Genomic DNA, 21,531 nt, shown 5'->3' on the forward strand with positions numbered 1-21,531 from the left:
AGAGGCTGTTTTGGGCACTAGCTACACTCAGAAAAGAAAACGTAGACAGTCAAAGTATATTCTAAAGCATTGCAAAGCAGTTTGTGCGCATTAGCAACACTTTTAGAAAGTGTTAATTATCGTAATGACCTGCAAAATCTGTCGAAATACGGCCCGCTGTTGCACTGAGACCACGATTGGCACATGCACCTCGGAGTGGTGTCCTTAACAGATGAAGCTGCAGCTGCGCCAGTGGATTGGTGTGACGTCATGGAGTGACTGTGACTGAAAAGAGAATTTCGGTACGAGCCAGGAAATATAGAAATTTAACGACGGGTCGCGCACCAACCTGAATTTTCCGCAACACTTCGCCGTAACGCCATATATAACGTCCAATGATTTGCTGTTGTCTTGTAAAGCGTGTGTCGCTAAACACAGGACTATAGGTCGCATTCTAAAAGAAATAAACCCTCATATTTTTGCGCCCACACGGCCCTGGTACGAGGGGCTACAATGGAACACATGACAACATGTTGGCGTCTCGCAGCTGAGCTTTCAAAAGGGAAAGAAAAAACAAATTTCGGCCTTCATTTTTGTGCAGCAACACTCAGTCTTTTCATTGACAAACCCATTTCTATTCCAGGACTCTCAAACGCCCACTCATGTTTTCCTGCGGACAGAGGCAGTTCCCCAGTCAATCCAATCACCAAACAGTGGCCCACACTTCAGAGCGACAAGCGAGATAAGCACTTCAAGGAGGTGACAGGTTTTTTTTTTTTAATCAGAGTAATCAAACTGGTCTAAAAGCTTTACACCAGAGAAATAGAGTTTAAAAACTTCATACTTTTCCGGTTTATGCTGATTCAAGGTTTGTTTTTCTTGGTGTCTTTCTGTGGCACCCGACGACGACGACGAAAGGACGCGTTCGGTGCGGCCCACGACACCTACCGGCGTCAACATTTTCGCGACAGGCGTCCTACAACAAGCGGTGCAAGATCGTTTCTTTCTGGATGAGTGCCTGCACAGTGCGACCACTCTCCGTAATTTTTGTTTCCCTTCCTTTTTTTTTGTTTCCTCTCTCGATCGAAAAACATCAAAAATGCATGGAGAACGCAGCGTGCGCAGCGCGCACGCATAGTTGTTATTCCCAGAAGCATTTACGGTCGCTAATGGCTTCTCGTCGTGGTGTATAAGAGCTGCATAGAACTCGCAATGTGTAAACGCCTGATAGACGCGGTATACTTCCAGCTGATGCAGAAGGCGCAGCGTAAACAACGTGAATACCCCTGTTGTTGTTGTTGTTGTTGTTGTTGTTGTTGTTGTTGTTGTTGTTGTTGTTGTTGTTGTTGTTGTTGTTGTTGTTGTTGTTGTTGTTGTTGTTGTTGTTGTTGTATTACTTCTTCTTCTTCTTCTTCTTCTTCTTCTTCTTCTTCTTCTTCTTCTTCTTCTTCTTGACGCCAGTGCAGACAACGTACTTTTGTGCGAGTCGGTATTTAACGCGAATAGGTGGGCTCCATATCAGTCCTACGTACGGTGCAGGCTGTCTCGTAGTAACAAAAGCCAATCTCAGACGCCATGCTTTCCTTTACTGCAAGGGCCGGAAATGGTGAGCAAACCGCGTTGGAACCGTAGGAAGTGAGGTAGGAGACGGGACTAGCCACTGCAGCACGCGTAGCACAAACGTGGAGTTTCTCTCTCGACCACGTTTGTCATTGCACGACATTTCGTTGTCATGAAATGTCATTGCAGTTAGATGGACAGCATACCCCCTGCGAGTCTAAAGCACTTCCTGCTCTCCACGCATTTCCACGCGCTTCCTGCTTTGATGCAAAACGGAAGGGCGTGCCGATGTTTCGTTTTCTCGCAACAGGAAAGTGATGTCATGAGCTTCTGCACGCGACGGCAGTGCGAATTTCTTTTTCTGCGTGCCACGTGGTGAATGCTAGTCGTATACAACTTATTGCAGGGTCCTCGTGCATAGAAAGGATGGATTTGCATTTCATATCTGCGAATATTCTTTCCCAATGGCGTAAAAGAAAGCATTCAGCATTGAAATTCACACGTTCTATATAAGCATGTGCGTGTTTCAAAGAAACGATGAAACTACGTCCGACAGTAATAGAGTTTACAATAATGCTTCGAGTTCTGTCTGAGCAAAATCGATAGTAATAGTGTCCTTTCTCCTGGACCTATTGTCGTTCCTCGGTAACACACGGGTGATATCATTATTGAGCGTTTGAGTTACTCATGCTTCTCGAAAAATCGTTTCGCATGCGAAACAAGATAAACAAAACGTTATTTCGACAGCGCGGCTACAGTGGCTCTCAATTTATCTAGCGATCATTTCGCTGACAGAGAGAAAAAGATAAGTAACATGGGAAATGCAAGGAGGTTAAATGTACGAGGTTGTTGTCTCGATAGCACTTTAGCGACGCAGATAAGAAAGTACGACAATGGCTCTCTGCGTCGCTTAAGCGTTATGATCACACTAACTATATCAAACCAACTAGCCCAAAAGTTTGTAACGGGGAAGAACTTCTGGTTTCTGCCCCACGCAGAGAAAAGGCACCAGAGAATCATAGAAATGTGCTTGCTAAGTTAATGTAGAAGATACCGAACGCATTTTGTAGCGCTCCGCTAATCGTGCCCCACATAAAAAAAGAACATAGCAATAAAACTCTCTGGAGTGGAGAACGCGCTCATTGGAACCATTACTGTGGTCATATAATCAATGAATAAACTGCAATACCGTACAGTGAGCCCCTAAAGGGAATTTCTGGAAGCCTCAGGTATTGGCGGTAAAATCCTTGAAAGATGTAAGTTCTGCAGGAAGTATCCGTGCGTTGCAGTTTATTAAGTCTCTGCGAAGTGTTCTCGATCTTGTAACAGCTTGCGATGTAGCCTTGTGCGTTATGTATTGTACACCACGCTACAATATTTCTTGCTTCATTTTTTGTCACCTGTCATCACTTGCTGTGCAACATGCAACGTTTTCATTTGAGCTTTCTGTGGACTATATGCGCGAGCGCCTTCCGACTTTTTTACCCGCACTCTATGTTAATAGTGTCTTCTTTGTATGAGCTGGCCAAACTTTGATACGTACTGTTTGGCTCTAGTAGATGAAGTGGACGGCATCACGAATGATGCCAAAATCTCCTATACATGCATTCGATGAAATTATGGGGTTTTACGAGCCAAAACCACTTTCTGATTATGAGGCACGCCGAAGTGTAGGACTCCGGAAATTTCGACCATCTGGAGTTCTTTAACGTGCACCTAAATCTAAGTATACGGGTGTTTTCGCACTTCACCTCCATCGAAATGCGACTGCCGTGGCCGGGATTCGATCCCGCGACCTTGCGCTCAGCAGTCCAACACCATAGCCACTGAGCAACCACGGCTGGTCATACATTTGATAACAAAATGCATCCTAGATGTTTTCGAGAACGCGTAAAGCCGTCGACTAATTTTCAAGGTGACACAGAATTCGCGCCTCGTACGCTGCTGCGTCGAATGTATCAAATGTTCTTTTTAAATTCGAACATTTCTTTTTATGTCATTGAGCAAGGAATGCAAGTGATTTGACCTGTGCAGGTAAATTATCCGAAGAGGTGGCTACTGCTTAAACAACGAACAATGATATCCTGGCAAGTAAGAAAAGAGACTCACTAATTAGCTTTCAAGCTATAGTTCACTTTGTGGTACATACTTCAAATTAATATGAAGTCCAGCAGTATTAAAGTCATGTCTGCTTGCCAGAAATACTAAGGCTCCCAGTCACCCCGTTTAGATCGTTCCAAACTGATGTAGAGGGATGCTTTTGGGGAACCTAAAATTGGGACGCCAATGTATTTCGCATCGCATTTTAGGGACGTATATTCGAAAAGTAGTGCCCGACTTAGGGCTTCTGCTAGGCAGGCATCACTTCTCTACTTCTGGGTTTCAATTTCACAATTGCAACATGTAGTTTTAGTTTATTAATGTATCTTTCTAATTAGGTACTTGCAAAGTGCAATTTCCCACACTAGTAATCTACACCTTTTCCAAAAATGTTCAGCTGAAAAGGTGGAAAATCGCTCCCGCGGGTGAATTTTTTTTAATCAGTTCGAACTAAATAGAGCGTGGTACATGTTTGTAGGATGCTGTCTCGAGTAAAAGGAAAGGAAAATAGGATGGCGTGAATGAATTAATGAATGATACCACTTATTACCCAATCCGTTTTTTCCAGAAGTACACCTTGAAGGGTGGTACAGGGCTGTCAAAGTTCATATCTGTTTTATTATGCTGCAACGAAGAAACATACAAACAAAACACGGGATAGAATGCGGCTTTGCTGATTTCTCTTCATTTACGTTAAAACAAAAATCTCGATCGATACCGAGTGCTACAATACGAACGACAAAGCTGGCGTTGTCTCTTCTTTTTTTTTTTCGGCGATCCAAATGACGGGAAGTCACGAAAGGTTGACGAGGACGGAACATTTCCATTGTTACGCGACACAGAGTAATGCACTTGGCACCGCTTTGGCTCAGCTTGGATTGCCCGTAGAAGTGGCTCAACCATACTGGCGTTTTGCCGTTGCGTACCACAGGTCATATGTTCGAGTACCGGTTGCGCGTCCATGAGTTTGGAATGACACAACGAGAACTTTCCCTCCGAAATTTTGCCGGCCGTGCTACCGCTGTCTCTACAGTATTTTATCACTTGCTCACGTGCCCGCAAAACAGCCCAGATGGCATTAAGGTGACACCCAGACAGCTCTGACAGGAAATCTTGGCAGAAATAGCATAGAGCCATCGTTTTCTTAAACCCCTCTTTATAACTTTAAGGCGACACTTTCGTTGCCTGACGCCTCCTCCACCTCGGAGTTATGTTTATCTGTCTGTTTCTTGCCAAGTAAGTGGCCCGATACCGCGACAGCGTAGTAGTAACCTAAGCAGCCAGTCGGTGAGGAGGTGCGATTAAAACTAGGCAGATCCCAGAGATGATGTAATCAGAACGAAGCTGATCCCAAGGAGAATTTAATCAAAGTTGTGACAAGGCGGGTCTTTCCTCCCGCCTGTACAAGATGTGTACTCGTAAGAGATTCAGTGTGATCTGTAAAGGGAACCGACTCTGCAGGCACTGCAATCCTGATAATGCTATCGCGTTACAGGGGCTAAGGTGTAGCGTGTGGGCGTAGCTTCATTGCATCTTCCTCCAGGTTTAGTTAGCGTCAGTGTCTCGCCTAGTAGCCGTACTGCGGACTTTTCCACACAGCTCTGGTGCTTAAAGGAAAAGCTCAAACAACATCGCGGAGGAGATCTCGCCGGATAGAGTCAGCGGGACGGCTCCAAGATCGCGTTAGTCACGTGGCCGAGGTGATTGATTGATTAATTACCCGTTCGTCAGATGGGTCGAAGCGTTAAACACGCACCGATATGTTTAAGGATTTTCTTCAGATACACGTGTGCTAGCAATGCTACTTTCACCGCTCGCAAAATGTCGCATTAGCTTGAATGTTATCGCTGCATCCACGTTTAATATTCATGAATCCGCATGAACTTCTGTATAGATTTGATTTGGTTGGGAAATCAGTTAGAGAGGTTAAAAGTATGTGCTTCTGGCTACTCAATGTCACTTCTGGATGGGCTCGGGCGCCATAAGTGATGAAACTATTTAGAAAAATGGGGCTGACGTGAAAAAGAGAAGATATTAAAGGTGTGCGTGTGCGTGCGCGCGTGTGTGTGTGTGTGTGTGTGTGTGTGTGTGTGTGTGTGTGTGTGTGTGTGTGTGTGTGTGTGTGTGTGTGTGTGTGTGTGTGTGTGTGTGTGTGTGTGTGTGTGTGTGTGTGTGTGTGTGTGTGTGTGTGTGTGTGTGTGTGTGTGTGTGTGTGTGTGTGTGTGTGTGTGTGTGTGTGTTTGTAGTGAGGTTGAAAAACAATATAATCCTCAATCGCATGCACACTGTCAGTACTTTGAGGCAAGGCTGCACTAAACAAAACAAAAAAGAACAAAAAAGTAGCCAAGTAACCGCACAGCACATAATGCCCTCTTTGCAATGTCTAGAGAAAGCTGCAGTTCATTAATAGTCCCTAAAGCGAGCGCAAGACTCCCCGCCGCTCAAAACTACTGCAGTTGGCCCCTTTGCCAGTCACAGAGCGGAAATAAATCTTACCAGCACACGTGATATGCCCTTATCTGGTTCGCTGAAGAACAAGATGATTCAGCACTCCTTGTTTGCTGTAGCAAGTTAGTGAAGGCCACAGCTACAGCCTTAGTGTTTGAATTTAAGCACACGGTGTAAACGATGACATAATTTGAATATCAAAAGCGATTGCAAGCACGATGTGTCTTTTTGCGTGTCATATGATTGAAAAGATTCAAATAAGATTCGCTTAATGTAGATTCCAGGCAATGTATTGGATATGCCATAAGCCTTATGTAGTGCTCACAACCATAGTCTCATGAGCTTCTCATATTCGCATAATTTGCTTCTCCACCTGTGAATGTAACTTTAAATTGAGGACTGCAGTGCAAACTTGGCATTGCGAACATTCCAGTGCACTCGTGAATTTTAGTTCGTACTTCTCTATTCCGAATAAATTAAGTTTTTTCTTTTTTGTTCAGTGAGCCCCTAGCCCACGGTTTAGTTTTGATCACGTGTGTACGTAAGCGTGTTTTAGAGAATTAAAAAAAAAAGAAATATAAGAAAGTCAACTGCGGTTAAGCGGAACTCCGGCTGTCGTACCATTGGCTATATTGTGACTGCAGACAGGAAAAAGGAGGCCAACCAATCAGGTGTCCTTGTTTCGCGCGAATAGGCTCAACATTGAGTCTCACGACTGGATTACGTCGTGCCAGGCATCTGTCACGCTGCGCAGATTCCGTGCGACAGTGTCCACAATGACAACTCTATGCAAGCGCTCGAGTGCGGGGTTGCCAGAAACAACGAAACGTTGTACGACACGTCCGTGATTAACTGTCCTGCAGCCACGTCTGCCAGCAGTAATGACCACGCGACCGACTCTCATTACGACGAGAGTTCATCCTTCAACGTGGCTTCGGCCATCGCTGCGCATATTTATCTTTTACCGTACGCTTTGTTCAACCGTCTCGCTTTCTGCGCCTTATGGGCGATCCATTCCGAAAAAAAAAAGACATCGGGGTTGCCAGGGTGCATTCATTTCGCACTCAGATGCAAACGTATCATAATCTTTACTTTTTGCACGGAACTTGTATCGATGTGCTGGCGCGTGCTTTTTTGCCATGTCGTTGCTTAAGTCTGATGTCTACCTAGCGGGAATAGAACGCGAACAGGAGAAAAGCGTATACTAGAAGCGCCCTTCCCCATTTGCGAGTGAGTCTGACATTGATGTGCTTTACTTCAGAGAATATTCGATTCTCAACTGGAACACATGCGCCGAACGGTTACACTACTCCCGGCGCTGCAACGATTACTTCTATACAGCAAAACTGAAAATCAAATAGTCCATATGGATGACCATCAGAAGTAAACCTGTAGTCGGCGGGGCTAGTTAAATTACGTATAGCTATAACTACGTTCCTGTTCTGCCAAGCTCGTAATGTTCTGTATGAAGTCCAGCACTAAACATGTAATTTATACAACTGACTGGTTTATTCGCTCGATGATCGATCAAGTTATTGTTGAGTGATTTATTGATTTTCTTATTGACTGATAAAGCATAAAGCGCCAGGGTTAGGCCTGGGCAATGCGGGACGCCTTATGTGCGGAGTTACAAGTTCGTTTTGAACTCGTATGGTTTAGTTGATGCGCCATGGTTAAGCCCGCCGCAAACTAAACTTAATGGCATTTCGTCAACGCAGGTGGTGTAACGCCCGCCGGCGTTATTCTTGCACCTCCCAAGGAGTCGTGACGTAACTTAAAAGACAAACTAGCGCGCAATGCAAATGCCACCACAAACGGCGTAAGTTTACCGCAAGAACGGCTTGACGTACGACTTGACACGTGATATACCGGCGCGGTAATTCCGACGCTAACAAATAAACAAAACCGGAACTTTGACCTTCATTTTATCTTGTAATAATCAACGCATTAACGCAAAATTAACTAAAGTGGCGCTAATAACGAATACTTCATCGGTCTGAACAAATTTGGTGTTTCTTTTAAGTGTCACTTTAAACCCCATCCTCATCAAACAACCATCCTTTTCTTTTTTTGCTTAGAATAAAAGTCTAAACGCGAGAGTCATTATGGGGTCCGCCGCATCTCAACGCGGTATCTGCATACAGGAATCTCACCACCTCGTCGTCAGCAGCAAGAGGTCATAGGCCACTAAGGCATACTTGCGCACCTAGTTGTTGCTCCTGCTGCTATTGCTGTGCTGTAGCAAAGTTTCGTTTCGACGTGAGGCCTGTTTGCAATGCCACACTTAGCATGAAGCTTTACCTCAGGGCCAACTCCGATTCGCTTATTCCAATGCACGTAAAATGCACATATGACCCCATTAGGCATTCGCTCAGCCGATTTGAATTAACTTTTCTCCTTTTTTTCTTTTTTCTTTTTTGTGAAACTAAGAAAGAAAGCTCAACTCTGCCGAATGCCAGAAGCGACGTTTCGATTCACGACTCGATTTTTTTTTTTAGAATTTCTGATAGTCAGTAAGGACCGAATTGAAGATGCACAAAGCTTATCTATTCGTAACCCTGCTCCAAAGCCCTGTATCGCAGTTCTGCGAGCTGCATCAGTTAGCGAACGCAAGGCGGACAAGCTGATGTATCAGTTATACTGTTTACGTGGAATTGTCACAATGCTCACGAGAGCTTCGCAAAATTCTCATTCGCTAATTTGTAGTATATTACGGAGTGGTGTATGATACACCGAAATTTTGACCACTTTAGATATCTCAGTAGTCGCGGCTTACAAAACTGTGACATTTCCTTTTATTGTTGAGCTACGGAGTTGTAAGCTTGATTCTTCATGGTTGTTGCTCTTGTGTTGAAGTTTTTTGGTAATACTCAGCAATTTTTGTTTAGGAAACTTGATCATCGAAATCAAAACTCTGTTTCCACAGTCAGCAGATATTCCTTTGTGTGCGTACACACACACACACACAAACACACACACACACATTATATATATATATATATATATATATATATATATATATATATATATATATATATATACACACACAACCACCAACCTCATCGTATTCGGCGTAGTGAATACTGAGATAACGATTTCTCCGTACCCATATATTCAGATGAGTCTCTAAGAAAAAGATTTCTAAAAGATATATTTCGAAGTTATGTCGCGGTTTTGGATCACTTTCTTGCCAACACATCAAACGACTTATTCATAAGTTCCCGGAGACGGAAGAAGACGCCCTGAAGCTGTCACAGCAAGATTCACAGGAATTCACAGGACCACAACAATCATTGTCGGTATAATCTGCCTATCATCCCGACTACAGCGGACTATCGAACCTGGCCCTCGACTGCCCATTTACCCAAGCCGAGCTCGAAGCAGCCCTCTGAAGGCTTACAAGAAATACGACTCCAGGAAGAGACAGAATAAATAACAAAACACTTCGAAATCTCGCCAATGGAGCCAAAGGGAGCCTCCTAGATCGCATCAATGAAAGCTGCGAGAGCGGCATAATACCGGGGCTATTGAAACACGCCAACATTACAATGCTTCCTAAACCAAACAAAGCCATCACAGTACAAAATCCTCGACCCATCTCGCTGACGTCATGCACCGGGAAGCTTTTAGAGCACATGGTTCGCGATCGACTCCCTCCGTACTTTGAAGATAACCAAAAGATCCCAAACACTATGTATAGATTCCGACCGCACTTGACTGCGCAAGATATCTTTCTACAAATCAAAGAATGCGTTGTTGGCAACCTCAGTGCTACCCAACACAATGCTATTCTAGCCCTTGACGGACGTTAAAGGCGCCCCCGACAATGTGTATCATGAGGCTGTGTTGAAGAGCCTGCAAGGCACCAACTGCGGGCAATGGGTCCACAACTACGTCCGAGAGTTCCTCTCTAACCGAAGAGCAACCGTAGGCATTGGAAGATTGTGCAGTGACAAGTTCCCAGTCTCCGCCGAGGGCACTAGGGATCAGTGGTATCTCCATTACCTTTCAATGTTTCAATGATGAAACTGCCTGACAGACTGGGTGATATTGCGGGACTCAACCATGCCATTTACGTAGACGATGTTACATTTTGCGTCACAGGAGCCACTATGGTGAAACAAGACGCCTCAACAGGAAGGTATTGATGGCACGGAGACGTATCTCAAAGCGTGCGGCCTCTCCTGTGCCCCTGAAAAAGAATCAGAACTGCTTGTACTGTGCAGAAGAAGGATAGGTCGACCATCACCCTCAACGCGCGGCCCTGAAGTCGAACTTAATGGCCCCATCATCCCATCGGTTGATACCCTGCGCGTACTGGGGCTAGTTCTCCAAAAGGACGAAGCGGGCTCGGCCACCTCTACAGAAGCTTCAAAGTACCATCCCTCAAGTCACACATCTGGTGAAACTAGTGGCGCGTGAAGGACACGCGCTCATGGAAGAAGACGCCCTAAAGCTAACACAAGCCCTAGCCACCAGCCGCATCATCTACGGCGCTCCCCATCTGGTACTGAAGAACGCGAAAAAGAAGTTGAACATTCTCATCCGCCAGGTGCATAAACGCGTTGGGCTACCGGCAAAAACCTCAACTGCGAAGCTGCTCCAACTGGGGGTTCACAACACCTGGGAGGAGTTAGGTGAAGCTCACAGAATCAACCAAATCGAGCGACCCAACTAAGAGAACCTGGTAGAGCCAGCCTGCGCCGATTTAAATACAAGGAAGGGCTGTAGCAATGCGATGAACGCAAAATGCATACCTTTCCAGCGTGAGAGAGTGTATTTACAGTTTCTTATATACCTAGCAACATGCATGCACCCGGTGTATCACAAGGACAGATGAGAGGCAAGAATCAGAGCACTCAAGAAGGCGTACGCGAAACATGCCGCAACAACATACGTCGATCGACGCCCGATACCCGAGCAAGACGGCGCACGCGGTGAGCGTCACAGACAGAACAGAAAAAAAGAGATTAGTGCAACAACATTCACTCTGAGTGTCACCGACTCAGCAGAAGACGTGGCAATTGCGCTCGCCACAACAGCCTGTCAGGGACAAATTACAATTTTTACAAGCTCACAAGGAGCATGCAGAACTTTTTAGAAAGGCCGAATCTCCACGGTGGCACTCAAAATATTACTCACGCTGCACAACCCACCAGACATTCATAATGTATGGACGCCTGTACACGATTCATTTGCAGGGACAAAGCGGATGATGCTGCAGCCCGAGGTCATACCAACCGGGCATCCCCGATAGGTGATCATACTCCGATGCCCACCCCAAAACGATACGGATACATCTTGGAACATCACAGATCATAATAGAAGAAAATACCCACCACCTCATCCCACGCTTAGAAGGGAGGAATCCGTGCACCTACGAATACTCCGAAGAAACTCCTTCCCACACGCCACACTACTCCGCAGGATACATCCCATGCTGTACAAATACGACTGTCATTTCCGCGGAAAACCCGATACGCTCTATCATGTGGTGTGGGAGTGCAATGGTGTCACGAAGGTGCCAGCAAACAGAACGCCATCTGAAGAGCAGTGAGGTGACCTTCTGACCAGCGCTGACCCAGAGGATCAGAGACGTCTGGCGGAATGAGCAAGGGGGAGAGCCGAGGGCCACGGCATCCTGGACTGAGGAAGCCACTCACCTGAGGGCGACATGCACATCGCCGGCTCCATTTTTTAAAATAAAGTTTATTTCATTGTCATCATCACAGTTATGTCGGTGCCAGCGCCGACAGTCCACTTTATATTTAAAAAAGAAATAGATCGATCTTGCAGTCGCGTGCTACCAATTACGTGGCTGTTTCGTTTAGATACCTCAAGGAATGGTGGCGAGGGGAAAAGAAAAAGGAGTGGTTTGATACTTGTATGTAACTAAATTCGAGAAAATTCAGTAATTCGTCTTCGATCTGCACATATACTTTTTGTCACGTTTTCCATGGGGGGAGGGAGTCCTGGACAAGCGCTTACAGGCGCACACACTCCTGCATTATGTTTTGGATGCAACTGCATACAAAGCGGAACAGCCGTTGTCGAGGCAAATGCAGCACGGCCGTTCGTGTAATATTCCTGGGTCGTGCCGTCACTTGCGCGTGCGTGCTTTCATGCCCACGTCGCATGTCGGCTTTCATTCAGAAACGTCGTTACCGGTTATTTTCTGTCTCGGCATTTCGTTTTTCCTTCGCCGCTTTCTCTGTTTGCTCCCCCATTTCAAACGCCGTGGAAGCGATGTGTACGGCTTTGTCGTGATGGCAACGTGAATAGTATACTGAGACGCGGAGGTTCTGGTTTTCTGAGAGAATAAGCTAACAGCACGCTTGCAATTTCGAAGGTCGCCGCGCTTTTGGTCGGAAGTGGCCCCCGTTAAATACGCTTTTTTTTTTTAACCAACGTACATCCTTCGTTTCTAGATTTACTTCCACGACTCTTACACAAGTTCTGGAACATAAATGGGGTATAGTGGGGCTTGTCAAGCTGCTGAAATGCAGCTTTGATCCCACTACTTTTTGCAGCTTATGTACGCTTATATTGGTGTGTTTACCCCCAATGTGGCGAAAATAAATCAACTCAGCTCAGCTGAACTCAAATGATGATTTCGAAAGCTGCGTGGACGAGAAGCCTTATGTACTTTTCTTGTAGCACCTACCTGGAACGGCACCTCTGTTTGATGACCTCACGACGCTACCTCATTTCACGATCAATTGAAAGAAAGAGCGCCCACAAAGCGGATAGGTCGGGCAGAGACATGAAGCGTGATTCTGAAAATTCACTTGTAGCTTTCCAGAACTGAACAGCACAGTTGTCCGCTTTCGATATTTCTGTGTCCCCTTAACCCCTTCGCCCAGTGCAGTGCAACAGACTGCATGTCCGTATTTCGGTCAACCTTCCCAGCCTTTTCATCATCTTATTGCTCTCTCATCTAAGCGTTTATTTAATCTTGTAAAACCAGTACAACTTTACTGTATGATACTGTTTTCTTTGATCTTTTATTTATTTATTTATTTATTTATTTATTTATTTATTTATTTATTTATTTATTTATTTATTTATTAGCTCTGAAAAGGGGGAGCATGGTCACTGGAAGCGTCAGCGAATTCTTAATCATAGCCAAGGAAACATTAAAAGAACACCTTCGAAACAAGTTAATGATACTGAAAAATTATTCATATTAAATGCAACCTGAAGGGTTCAACCTTGAAAGCGCAATGCCACTTATCTCCTTTCTTTCCGCTACCGTGTTGCCACTACCTCCCTTTTTCTTAAGTTATTTCATTATACACTTAATCACGTAACCTTACATCATCCCTGCCCTTTTGAAAAAAAATTACTGTCAGAGAGTAAACTTAGTTAACTTTATTAATGTACTCATATTAGTCTGCTAACATGAGTACATATTATGAGTACTCATATTAGTCTGCATATTAGTCTGCTAATATGAGTGCATTCTAAGGGACCTTTCAAATTCCTCTCGTCGATACTGACAGAAAGAAACAGCCACTTTAGTTACAACACTAAAAGGAGCAACTTTAAGTATTGCAAGCTGCGTCCCTATCAAAAAATCTCATATGACACGTACGCCATATATCCAATAATCTCGTATGATCATATGAGAACACATATGAAACATACGAGATGTATGTGTTCTCATATGATCATACGAGATTATTGGATGTGTGGCATACGTGTCGTATGAGATTCTTTGATAGGGGTTCGCCTGCGTATCGCGAGCTGTCAGTACGAGCTGGTGATATCACTTGAGATATCATTGGGACGCTGATTTCGCTATGTGACTCGGGACGGAAAAATTCTGCAGGTGCGGTCTGGCCTCGAGTCTATCAAACCAGGCTCAGATGTTTAGTCCACACTTCGCAAAGCCTTTACTTTTTAGCTTGTATAGCCCGTGGAACATAGTCTGGGAAATATGGTACATATTTTATCGCACCAGGCACGCGCTTCTTGTCCACGTGGTCACAATAAATTATTATCTGCTTCTACTTTTTTTCTTGCTTTTATTTTACCAGAGCAGCCAAATGCTAGAACGGACTTTCCAAGCTAGAGAAGCGTTCTTATAGATGCCCCTCGAACTTCACAGAAAACGTAACAAATCACCTTTCGTGTTAAAATCGCGCAATAATTTCTCGCACACACCCTTTTTGTGGTACCTTCTCATGGAGTCCCTGGGAAAATTAAGAAAAAATGAAATCAAGAGTGACAGATTAATACCCGCGGTAAATTTTCGAAATGCTGCTCGCGCGATCGCTGTTAGCGAACAGGCCGAGAAGAGTCGTGTTCACTCAACCTCCGCGGTGTTCCCGTGGCCATGACCGTTCTGCTGCCGCGCGCGAGGTATATCCAGTTCGATTCCTTACTGTGATAGTCTCATTATGATGGCTGCGGAACACTAGAACGCACTTTTACCCCACTTTGCGCGCGCTTTAAAGAACAGAAGGCGATCAAAATGAATCTGGAGTACAGTATACGGCGCCTCCAGTAGGCCTCGTTATGATGCCTTGGGATGCCGACGTCAGCGTGACGTATGCGGTTGAAAGCATGCTCCATACATTTCACTGTCATGGCCGCGAGTGGCACTGGCTAGCACTACCAGGGCTAATCCCCGTGTACGTACACAAATATTCGGCAAAGTTAACGGGATCACGGCTGCCGCGGTATAGAGAGCCTCAGCATGTCCGGTTATGCGGTATACGCAGCGGCTATTGCGTAATACCAAGCTACCGGACGCTGGTAGCGACATCTTGTGACGTTTCGTGTAACCACAATGCCTTATAGACACATTTCCGTATTCCATGCGTTTTCTTGTCGAAAAAGTCCGTTAAAAAAGTTCACGTGTGCCCGATTACGTCGCTGCCGAAATTTTACACCAGCGACCAAGTAGCATACACTTCGTTACTGCAGTAATTTCTCTGTTCTTGTCGAGTTGAGTCATCAGCCACCAAGTGGCACCACCAACTCGGTCGCTCACGTTTACACCAGCGCTAATGCGCAAATGTCTTTGCGTATACCGGAATACCGGACATGACATGACTCTATAGTAAGGCACCGCGCTCGTAGTGCCGAAAACATGAGTTCAAGTGTCACCGGTTGCAAATAACTTTCTTTAGTGTCCACTTTCATTTCCCACTTCCTTATGATTTGTGCGTTCCTATAATTCATTTATTTCATTCATTCACATTTTCTGCTATCGCTCAATCTCATTAAACGTGCAAAATCAACTGTCATGTTCAACCGTTAATTTCGCATACGCTATCTCTGGGTTCACTGTCTGATTAAAATATCTAGGAGCTTAAATGTCATCAATCAATTAATAACCCATTTAGATAGTCTGCACTTTTCTCCCATTCTCTGCGCCGCCATGCCACCTCTCCCTCCCTAATCGGTTGTTTACAAATATGCAATTTATAGAGTATATGTCGGACGTTCGCTTTTCAATTCTAAAAGGCATTTTCAGCTTTCACGGGAGATCGTCGGCTACATCCCGGAAAACGCGGTAGCCTTGCCCTTCGTGCCACCGACACATAAGGCCGTGAGGGTCGCGACATCAGTTTTGGCCTCGAACAAAGGTACAAAGCGGAGATGGTAAGCTTCGCTTCTTTCGTTTCCTTCTGTCTGGATTTTTACAATCGCTCTATCTTGCTGACGTTCCTGCATTCTATCCTTAACTGTCCACCGCGGCCAACAAACAAACGTAACTGACTCAAGGGCCCCAATATTGTGAAGATTACACGCGTAAACTCTTCAGTCACAAATTATGACTGAGTGTCCTCATGTCCTTCCAAATTTACATATTTTACAGTGAAGCCGTTAGCCTCTTGGTGATCGACGTTTTTCGTGTCCGTCCGTCCACAAAAGTTATCATCATCAGCAACAGCTCATACCTCCCTAAGCAAGTAAAATGCAGTGGTCCATCCCCCTCGTCATGCAGAGGCGAAGCGAAGCGCACAGTGCATACATTCATTGGAATCACGCATACAACGTACAAAGCAGCGTACGCTTCGATAAAGAACAAGCTAAAAACAAGCATCCTGAACCGTCAGTAAAGCATTGCGTACGCCCCCCCCCCCCCCCCCCACCTTCCCCGCAATAGAATCATATGGTAGTATTGCAACAGTCTCGCAGGACATCCACTCTCGCAAGACCGGTAGGCGAGTCAGTCTTTCGCGAATACATTTCAACCACATCCATACAATGCCGAATGTTATACACACTTCCTGCTTGCGGAGCCAACATTTTCACGCATAACACTAAATGCTATTGCATATAACCACCACAGTCGTTCTTCCATTCTTTGTGAGTTCTGACAGATACTTTTTTTTCACCGTCTCATTCAGGAGAACATTAAAGCAGCCTTCGTGAATTCTTCCACCGGCACCTAAAGTCTTTAAGCTCAATATGACCAATGCGAATATTTAAAGAGCAAAAACATGATATTCAAGGTCCTATTTTGCAGTATCGGGATTTTGAGAGCCCTTAGAACGACAACATTGACGCCGACTGAGATTTTGAACGAGATGCAGGAGATCCATCGAGTTGGAATCTATGTACAGTGAAGCTTCGTGTGAATGTGCAAGAGTCCAAACAAGAGTTTGTGCTTATTAAATGCCCGCACAAAGTGGCGCGCAATGCATTATGCGGGAATTGTGGAGACGCTAATGCAATGCCACCGCCATTGCAGCTGATGCGCGAGGGCGAGCTTACTGGTTCTTTCTTTCTTTGCAGTGAAGCTGTATACCTCTACCCCCCCCCCCCCCCCTATGCATTTGTCGTGTTCGTGGGCAAAAAACAAGTAACCTCTTTCCTGGGCCGATCCCGGAGGTAGAGCAAAATTGAAGAAAAAAAGTATGCATACCATTTCGAATCACACGTGCAGTGCATGCCACCATTGGTCGTTTCGATAAATAAAAGCATCGAACACGTGTCGTCTCGACATGACGGATGATAAGCCGGTCGTTAACAATGGGAAGCACAAAATGATCGATAACGACATCCGCTTGTAGCAGTGGGCGCCACGTCAATACCCACATAAAGCATAAACTACAGGGCAGGTTTGTGACAATAGGGCTTGCGACAAAGGACGTGACGTCACTACATTTCGTATATGTAAAAAGGGCCCGCCTGGTAAGGCATTTCATTTGTGTTGTGACAGTGATAGGTGAAGAACCGCGTATAGTCAGGATGGACTCCTGAAGAGCAGCGTGCGTACGAGGAGCGGCTAAGATAACTAAAACGAAAATGTGAACAACGGTGTCGCGCTCGTGCCACGAGCGAACATCGTGTCCAGGACGCCCAGCGCAAGCGTCAAGCGTGGCAGGATGACGATGAATGTCGTGAAGCCGAAAACGCGGCCGAGCGACAAAGGTACAATGCAATCAAAATGTTTTTAAGGGTTGAAATTCTAAATTTAAGAAGAAATGTCTCGAGACAGAATTTGGGTTTAGTTTATCCATGCGTGACCGACTGTGATTCCAGGATAAGTGCATTTCGCTTGCCTCTGGTCCGCTCTTTGTAGGTGCGCGAAGTAGCGGCGCAAGCCAAGCCACAGGTGTTTGGCTAATAATTAGGTCACGTGAACGTCACCATGCGAATAATTTCAAGCCGTCACGCAAATGGATAATCGCTTTCGGCGTCGTTTACAGCTTCGCTGTCCACCCAAAAGACGTATAGGTGGGCTGCTTGGTAATACATTATAATAAAAACTTAAAGCCCTAAAAACACAAAGGACGTAAAAGAAGAGCCACCTTCACAGCGTGAATTGGAGCCCAATTTTTCTTTCTCCCGCAAGGCCGGCGTTGCCGCTGACGCAGATGGACAAGTGGATGGATGCTGTGAACCTGCTCTTTGAAACGGAGTGGTGGGTAACGCCACCAAGCTCTTGCTCTTATTTCCTGGAAACCCGGCACGAACGTCGCAGGAAAAAAAAAAAACAAATTGTTTGTTCTGTAGCTCGAATATTCAAGTCAAATGAGGAAGGTCGCCCTAATTGAAAAGTTGACTTATTACGAATGTCGACCATTTATAGACGATGTATTGCACTATTGAAACAATCCAACTATCTGTTACAAGTAAAAAGATGGGCTGCTTATCAATGATCTGAGTGCGAAGAAAGATAAACCACTAAGAGCCCGCGTGGTACAGAGCAACGCGTCGAACCTCTCGTCGAATCTGGCGGTGCACCTCTTAGACTGACGGTCGTTCTGCATTACTCTCCGCACTTTCGTAGTAAAGCGACCGATGATATAGTCCTCGACTAGCAGAGGGTTACGTCTGTATTCAGCATTCTGTTCAATACTCTTTATATTTTTGTCAGCAGTTGCAAAATCGAAAAGTAATTTGTATCTCCGTATGGAGACGTCGGGCCGGAAGAGATGAAGTCGTTGTCAGGGAAGTACATCAAACATAAGGATCAGGATGTTTATGTGAGCCATATCGTTAAAATTTGTAGCCAAGTTTGGTTGGACGTTAATGAAAGTCGTTGTCGCATTGATCTCCTACCAGTAAATACGAAGGCACATCCATCCGCTATCCCCCTCCCCCCTCCCCCCCCCGTACGCGCCGTTGTAGGTACGATTTACGTAATTGCGATATTTGTTTTCGTGTTACTATTAAGCTACAAACTTGCCAGGCGTAATCTTTTAATGAGATATTGCACACTTTCTTAATACTTGTCAAATAAATATATGTGAGCACCTAAAGCAATGCGATGAGTTAGCAGAGTTCTACATTTCCTTTTATATATATATATATATATATATATATATATATATATATATATATATATATATATATATATATATATATATATATATATATTCTTCATTGCAGTGGTTTACAAACCGCGCACTCAGTTTCTCGCCTTGTATTAGCCAATATACAAGCGTTACAGTGTATAGCATACATGGCAACAAGAAGCGATGCTTTGTTTGCTGTCCATTGAAAAAGAAATTCACAAGCATTATTGTAATTAAAAAAGAACATTTTAGTCCACTGGCTGTTAGGACCAGATTTCCAATTTAGACCACCATTTTTCTTAATAATTGCCCAAACTGGAAAGATAATGTAAAACGTCAAAATTATAGCTATGTAACTCAGTAATCAAGCGAACGATATCACATCATCTAAACTTCAACTACATCTATTGGTGCAAGCGTGCGCAATTGACCATATTATACATCGCTCTGAATTCTAGCAACAACTTGTGAACAGGACTTTTGTAAAACCCCCGCAAACAATGCAATGACTTTTCCAATTTTCCGTGCGGTTGTTTCTTCGTTAATTTAGCGTCTTTTAGCTCGTAAAAAGTGTAACGATTTCACGTTATATCTAAACCAAGACATCCCTTCTGTCTGCTTTAGACGATGTGACAAATAAGCTTGCAGACTTGTTTTATGTTTTGGCACGACGCTACAGAGTCGTAAACTTTGTGACTAAATTTCTGAAAATTTACGAGACTTTGGCAATTATCGTTTTAAAACAATCTGGACCTAAACTGGTGTTTCTGCTTCCAGCAGTCGGTATACGCTATCCTTCTCTCCCGAATGAAGCGTGTTCCATTGAAATTAGTTCAGCGGTTGTTTAAGGAGCACGTTTCTACGTTCATTCGCATCTATGTGAATTGGGAACAAAGGAATTGGCCTAGAGTTAAGCCATCCTCTCACAATGGGCACCGCCACTCTCACCTGTGTTGCCGTTCGCTTTGTCCTCGGCGTCGGCGGTACCGTTGGCGTGGTGTTCGTTGTCCAGGAAGTCTCCACCATTGATGACCACCTTGGGCACCGGGTTGTTGATTAAATTGGTGCGATCGCTTCCGTCGGTGACTTCGAGCGGGTAGTCAGTCTTCCCCGACGTTGGGACTCCAGCAGCCTTGGCGTTGGCGCAGCCCATGATACGCACAGCACACTGAGTCCTTACGCTTAACACGGTTTTACAGCCGCCAACGACTGCATCGATGGTACGCACCCAGTTTGAGATGTCCCTCAGTCTGTGTTTCCGGAAGCGATCGTGCAGATCTTCGCGCCGAATGAGCCTACAGCGTCTTCTCGAAGGAAAAGTTAGGTGTGACAAGCTTTCAGCGGTTCCCTTAGCTGATCGAACACGAAGGTGACGAAGCAAAACTGGGGACAGAGTTGGTCAATTTCGTTTCCTTGTTCCCGTAAAGTCCCACAGATGTACGACAGTCACTTATTCTCGCAGAAGATTCAGCTTGATCTATTTTCCGTTTCGTCTGCTCTCGTCGTCTGCACGGACGCAGCCGCGGAAACCGGATCGCCTGTGTGCCCGAATATTTTGGTTTCCGTGGCCTCTGCGCACGAGTATCTGGACAAACGAGGAACTTTCACGCCATGGTTCTCGGACAGCGTTAGTGACGCAGCATTAGATGTGTACAGCTTCGGAAATATTCGAGTGCCGAAACTACCCCGAGTGCCAGGAGAGAAGTTTTCCGTCGCCGACTTGTTGCGAAGAGATCACCCTTGTCTTCGAGAACTCGGCGACGACACCTACATAACACAGCCCTCGAACAGACGCTGTCGACTTGACCAACGCTCAAAACCGCGCGGATAACTAGGAGTCAAACAGGTGACAGTCGCTCAAACGTGCTACGAGAAGTTATCGCATCGAGCCAGGACTCGTCTAGGAGCCACTGGAGTCTCGGCTCGCCAATCCTTGCGTGCCTCCTGTCACGGCGACTGCGAGAGCGAGGAGGGCACGCTAATGTACTGACTTTCGATTTGCTTGGCGCGAACGGTACAGCGGTGCCGTCCGCTCACGTGACCGCTGTCGTCATCGATTTTGCGCCGGCCAACTACTCGCGGCGACACGAGGGGGCGCTCGCATCGATTCCCGGTTTTTCCCGGTACATGGCGCCGTGACCTCCCCCTTTCCCCCGCCGCTCCCCCCGCCGCCCCCGCTGTGCGCTTGGAAAACGTTGACCGTTGCCCCTTCGTCCAGGAAAGCGAGTGCCGTATGCCTCGCTGATCTGTAGATTGCGAACGTTGCCCGTGTCCTCGTCGTCGTTCGCAGGGGGTCATTACACGTATCGGTGGTGGTCTGTTTACTGATGAAAGGAAGCGGATATGCTTGCGTTTTGTCTTCCCCGGCTAAACAATTACAGGGGGCGTCTGTACAGCTTTTGTTTTGCCGCGCTTCGTCTGCGAGAATTTGAGATAAAGGCGATATTACTTTTCACGCATCGCTGCAGCGCAAGTCTTTTCCGGTGAGCAAAAGGCTCACGAGGGGATGCGGGAAGTGCGACTGCTATCGATAAAAAGTGCAGAGCAACAACAAAGACGAAAAAGTCTATATCAGAAAAAACCTCACATCCCGTAGCGGTCGCTGATAACACAGAGTACCAGACACATCAAAAAAGTTAAAGGACCAGAGAGTTTAGGGGACGATGAACGCGCGGTAAAGCGT

The 21,531-nt window shown here is 45.5% G+C and overlaps 1 protein-coding gene across 1 annotated transcript in view; it reads right to left on the reverse strand.

The window, feature by feature from the left end:
• The window catches only part of LOC142557587 (uncharacterized), a 39,777-nt gene extending 18,965 nt beyond the window's left edge, over positions 1 to 20,812 (reverse strand). Inside the window, exon 1 of the mRNA XM_075669544.1 lies at positions 19,797 to 20,812. Within this exon, the coding sequence (XP_075525659.1) occupies positions 19,797 to 20,001 (205 nt within the window). The 5' untranslated portion in view covers positions 20,002 to 20,812. The remainder of the gene's footprint in view (positions 1 to 19,796) is intronic.
• Between the last annotated feature and the right edge of the window lie 719 nt (positions 20,813 to 21,531).

Source organism: Dermacentor variabilis, chromosome 9, assembly GCF_050947875.1.
Source record: "Dermacentor variabilis isolate Ectoservices chromosome 9, ASM5094787v1, whole genome shotgun sequence".
Taxonomy (NCBI): Eukaryota; Metazoa; Arthropoda; class Arachnida; order Ixodida; family Ixodidae; genus Dermacentor; species Dermacentor variabilis.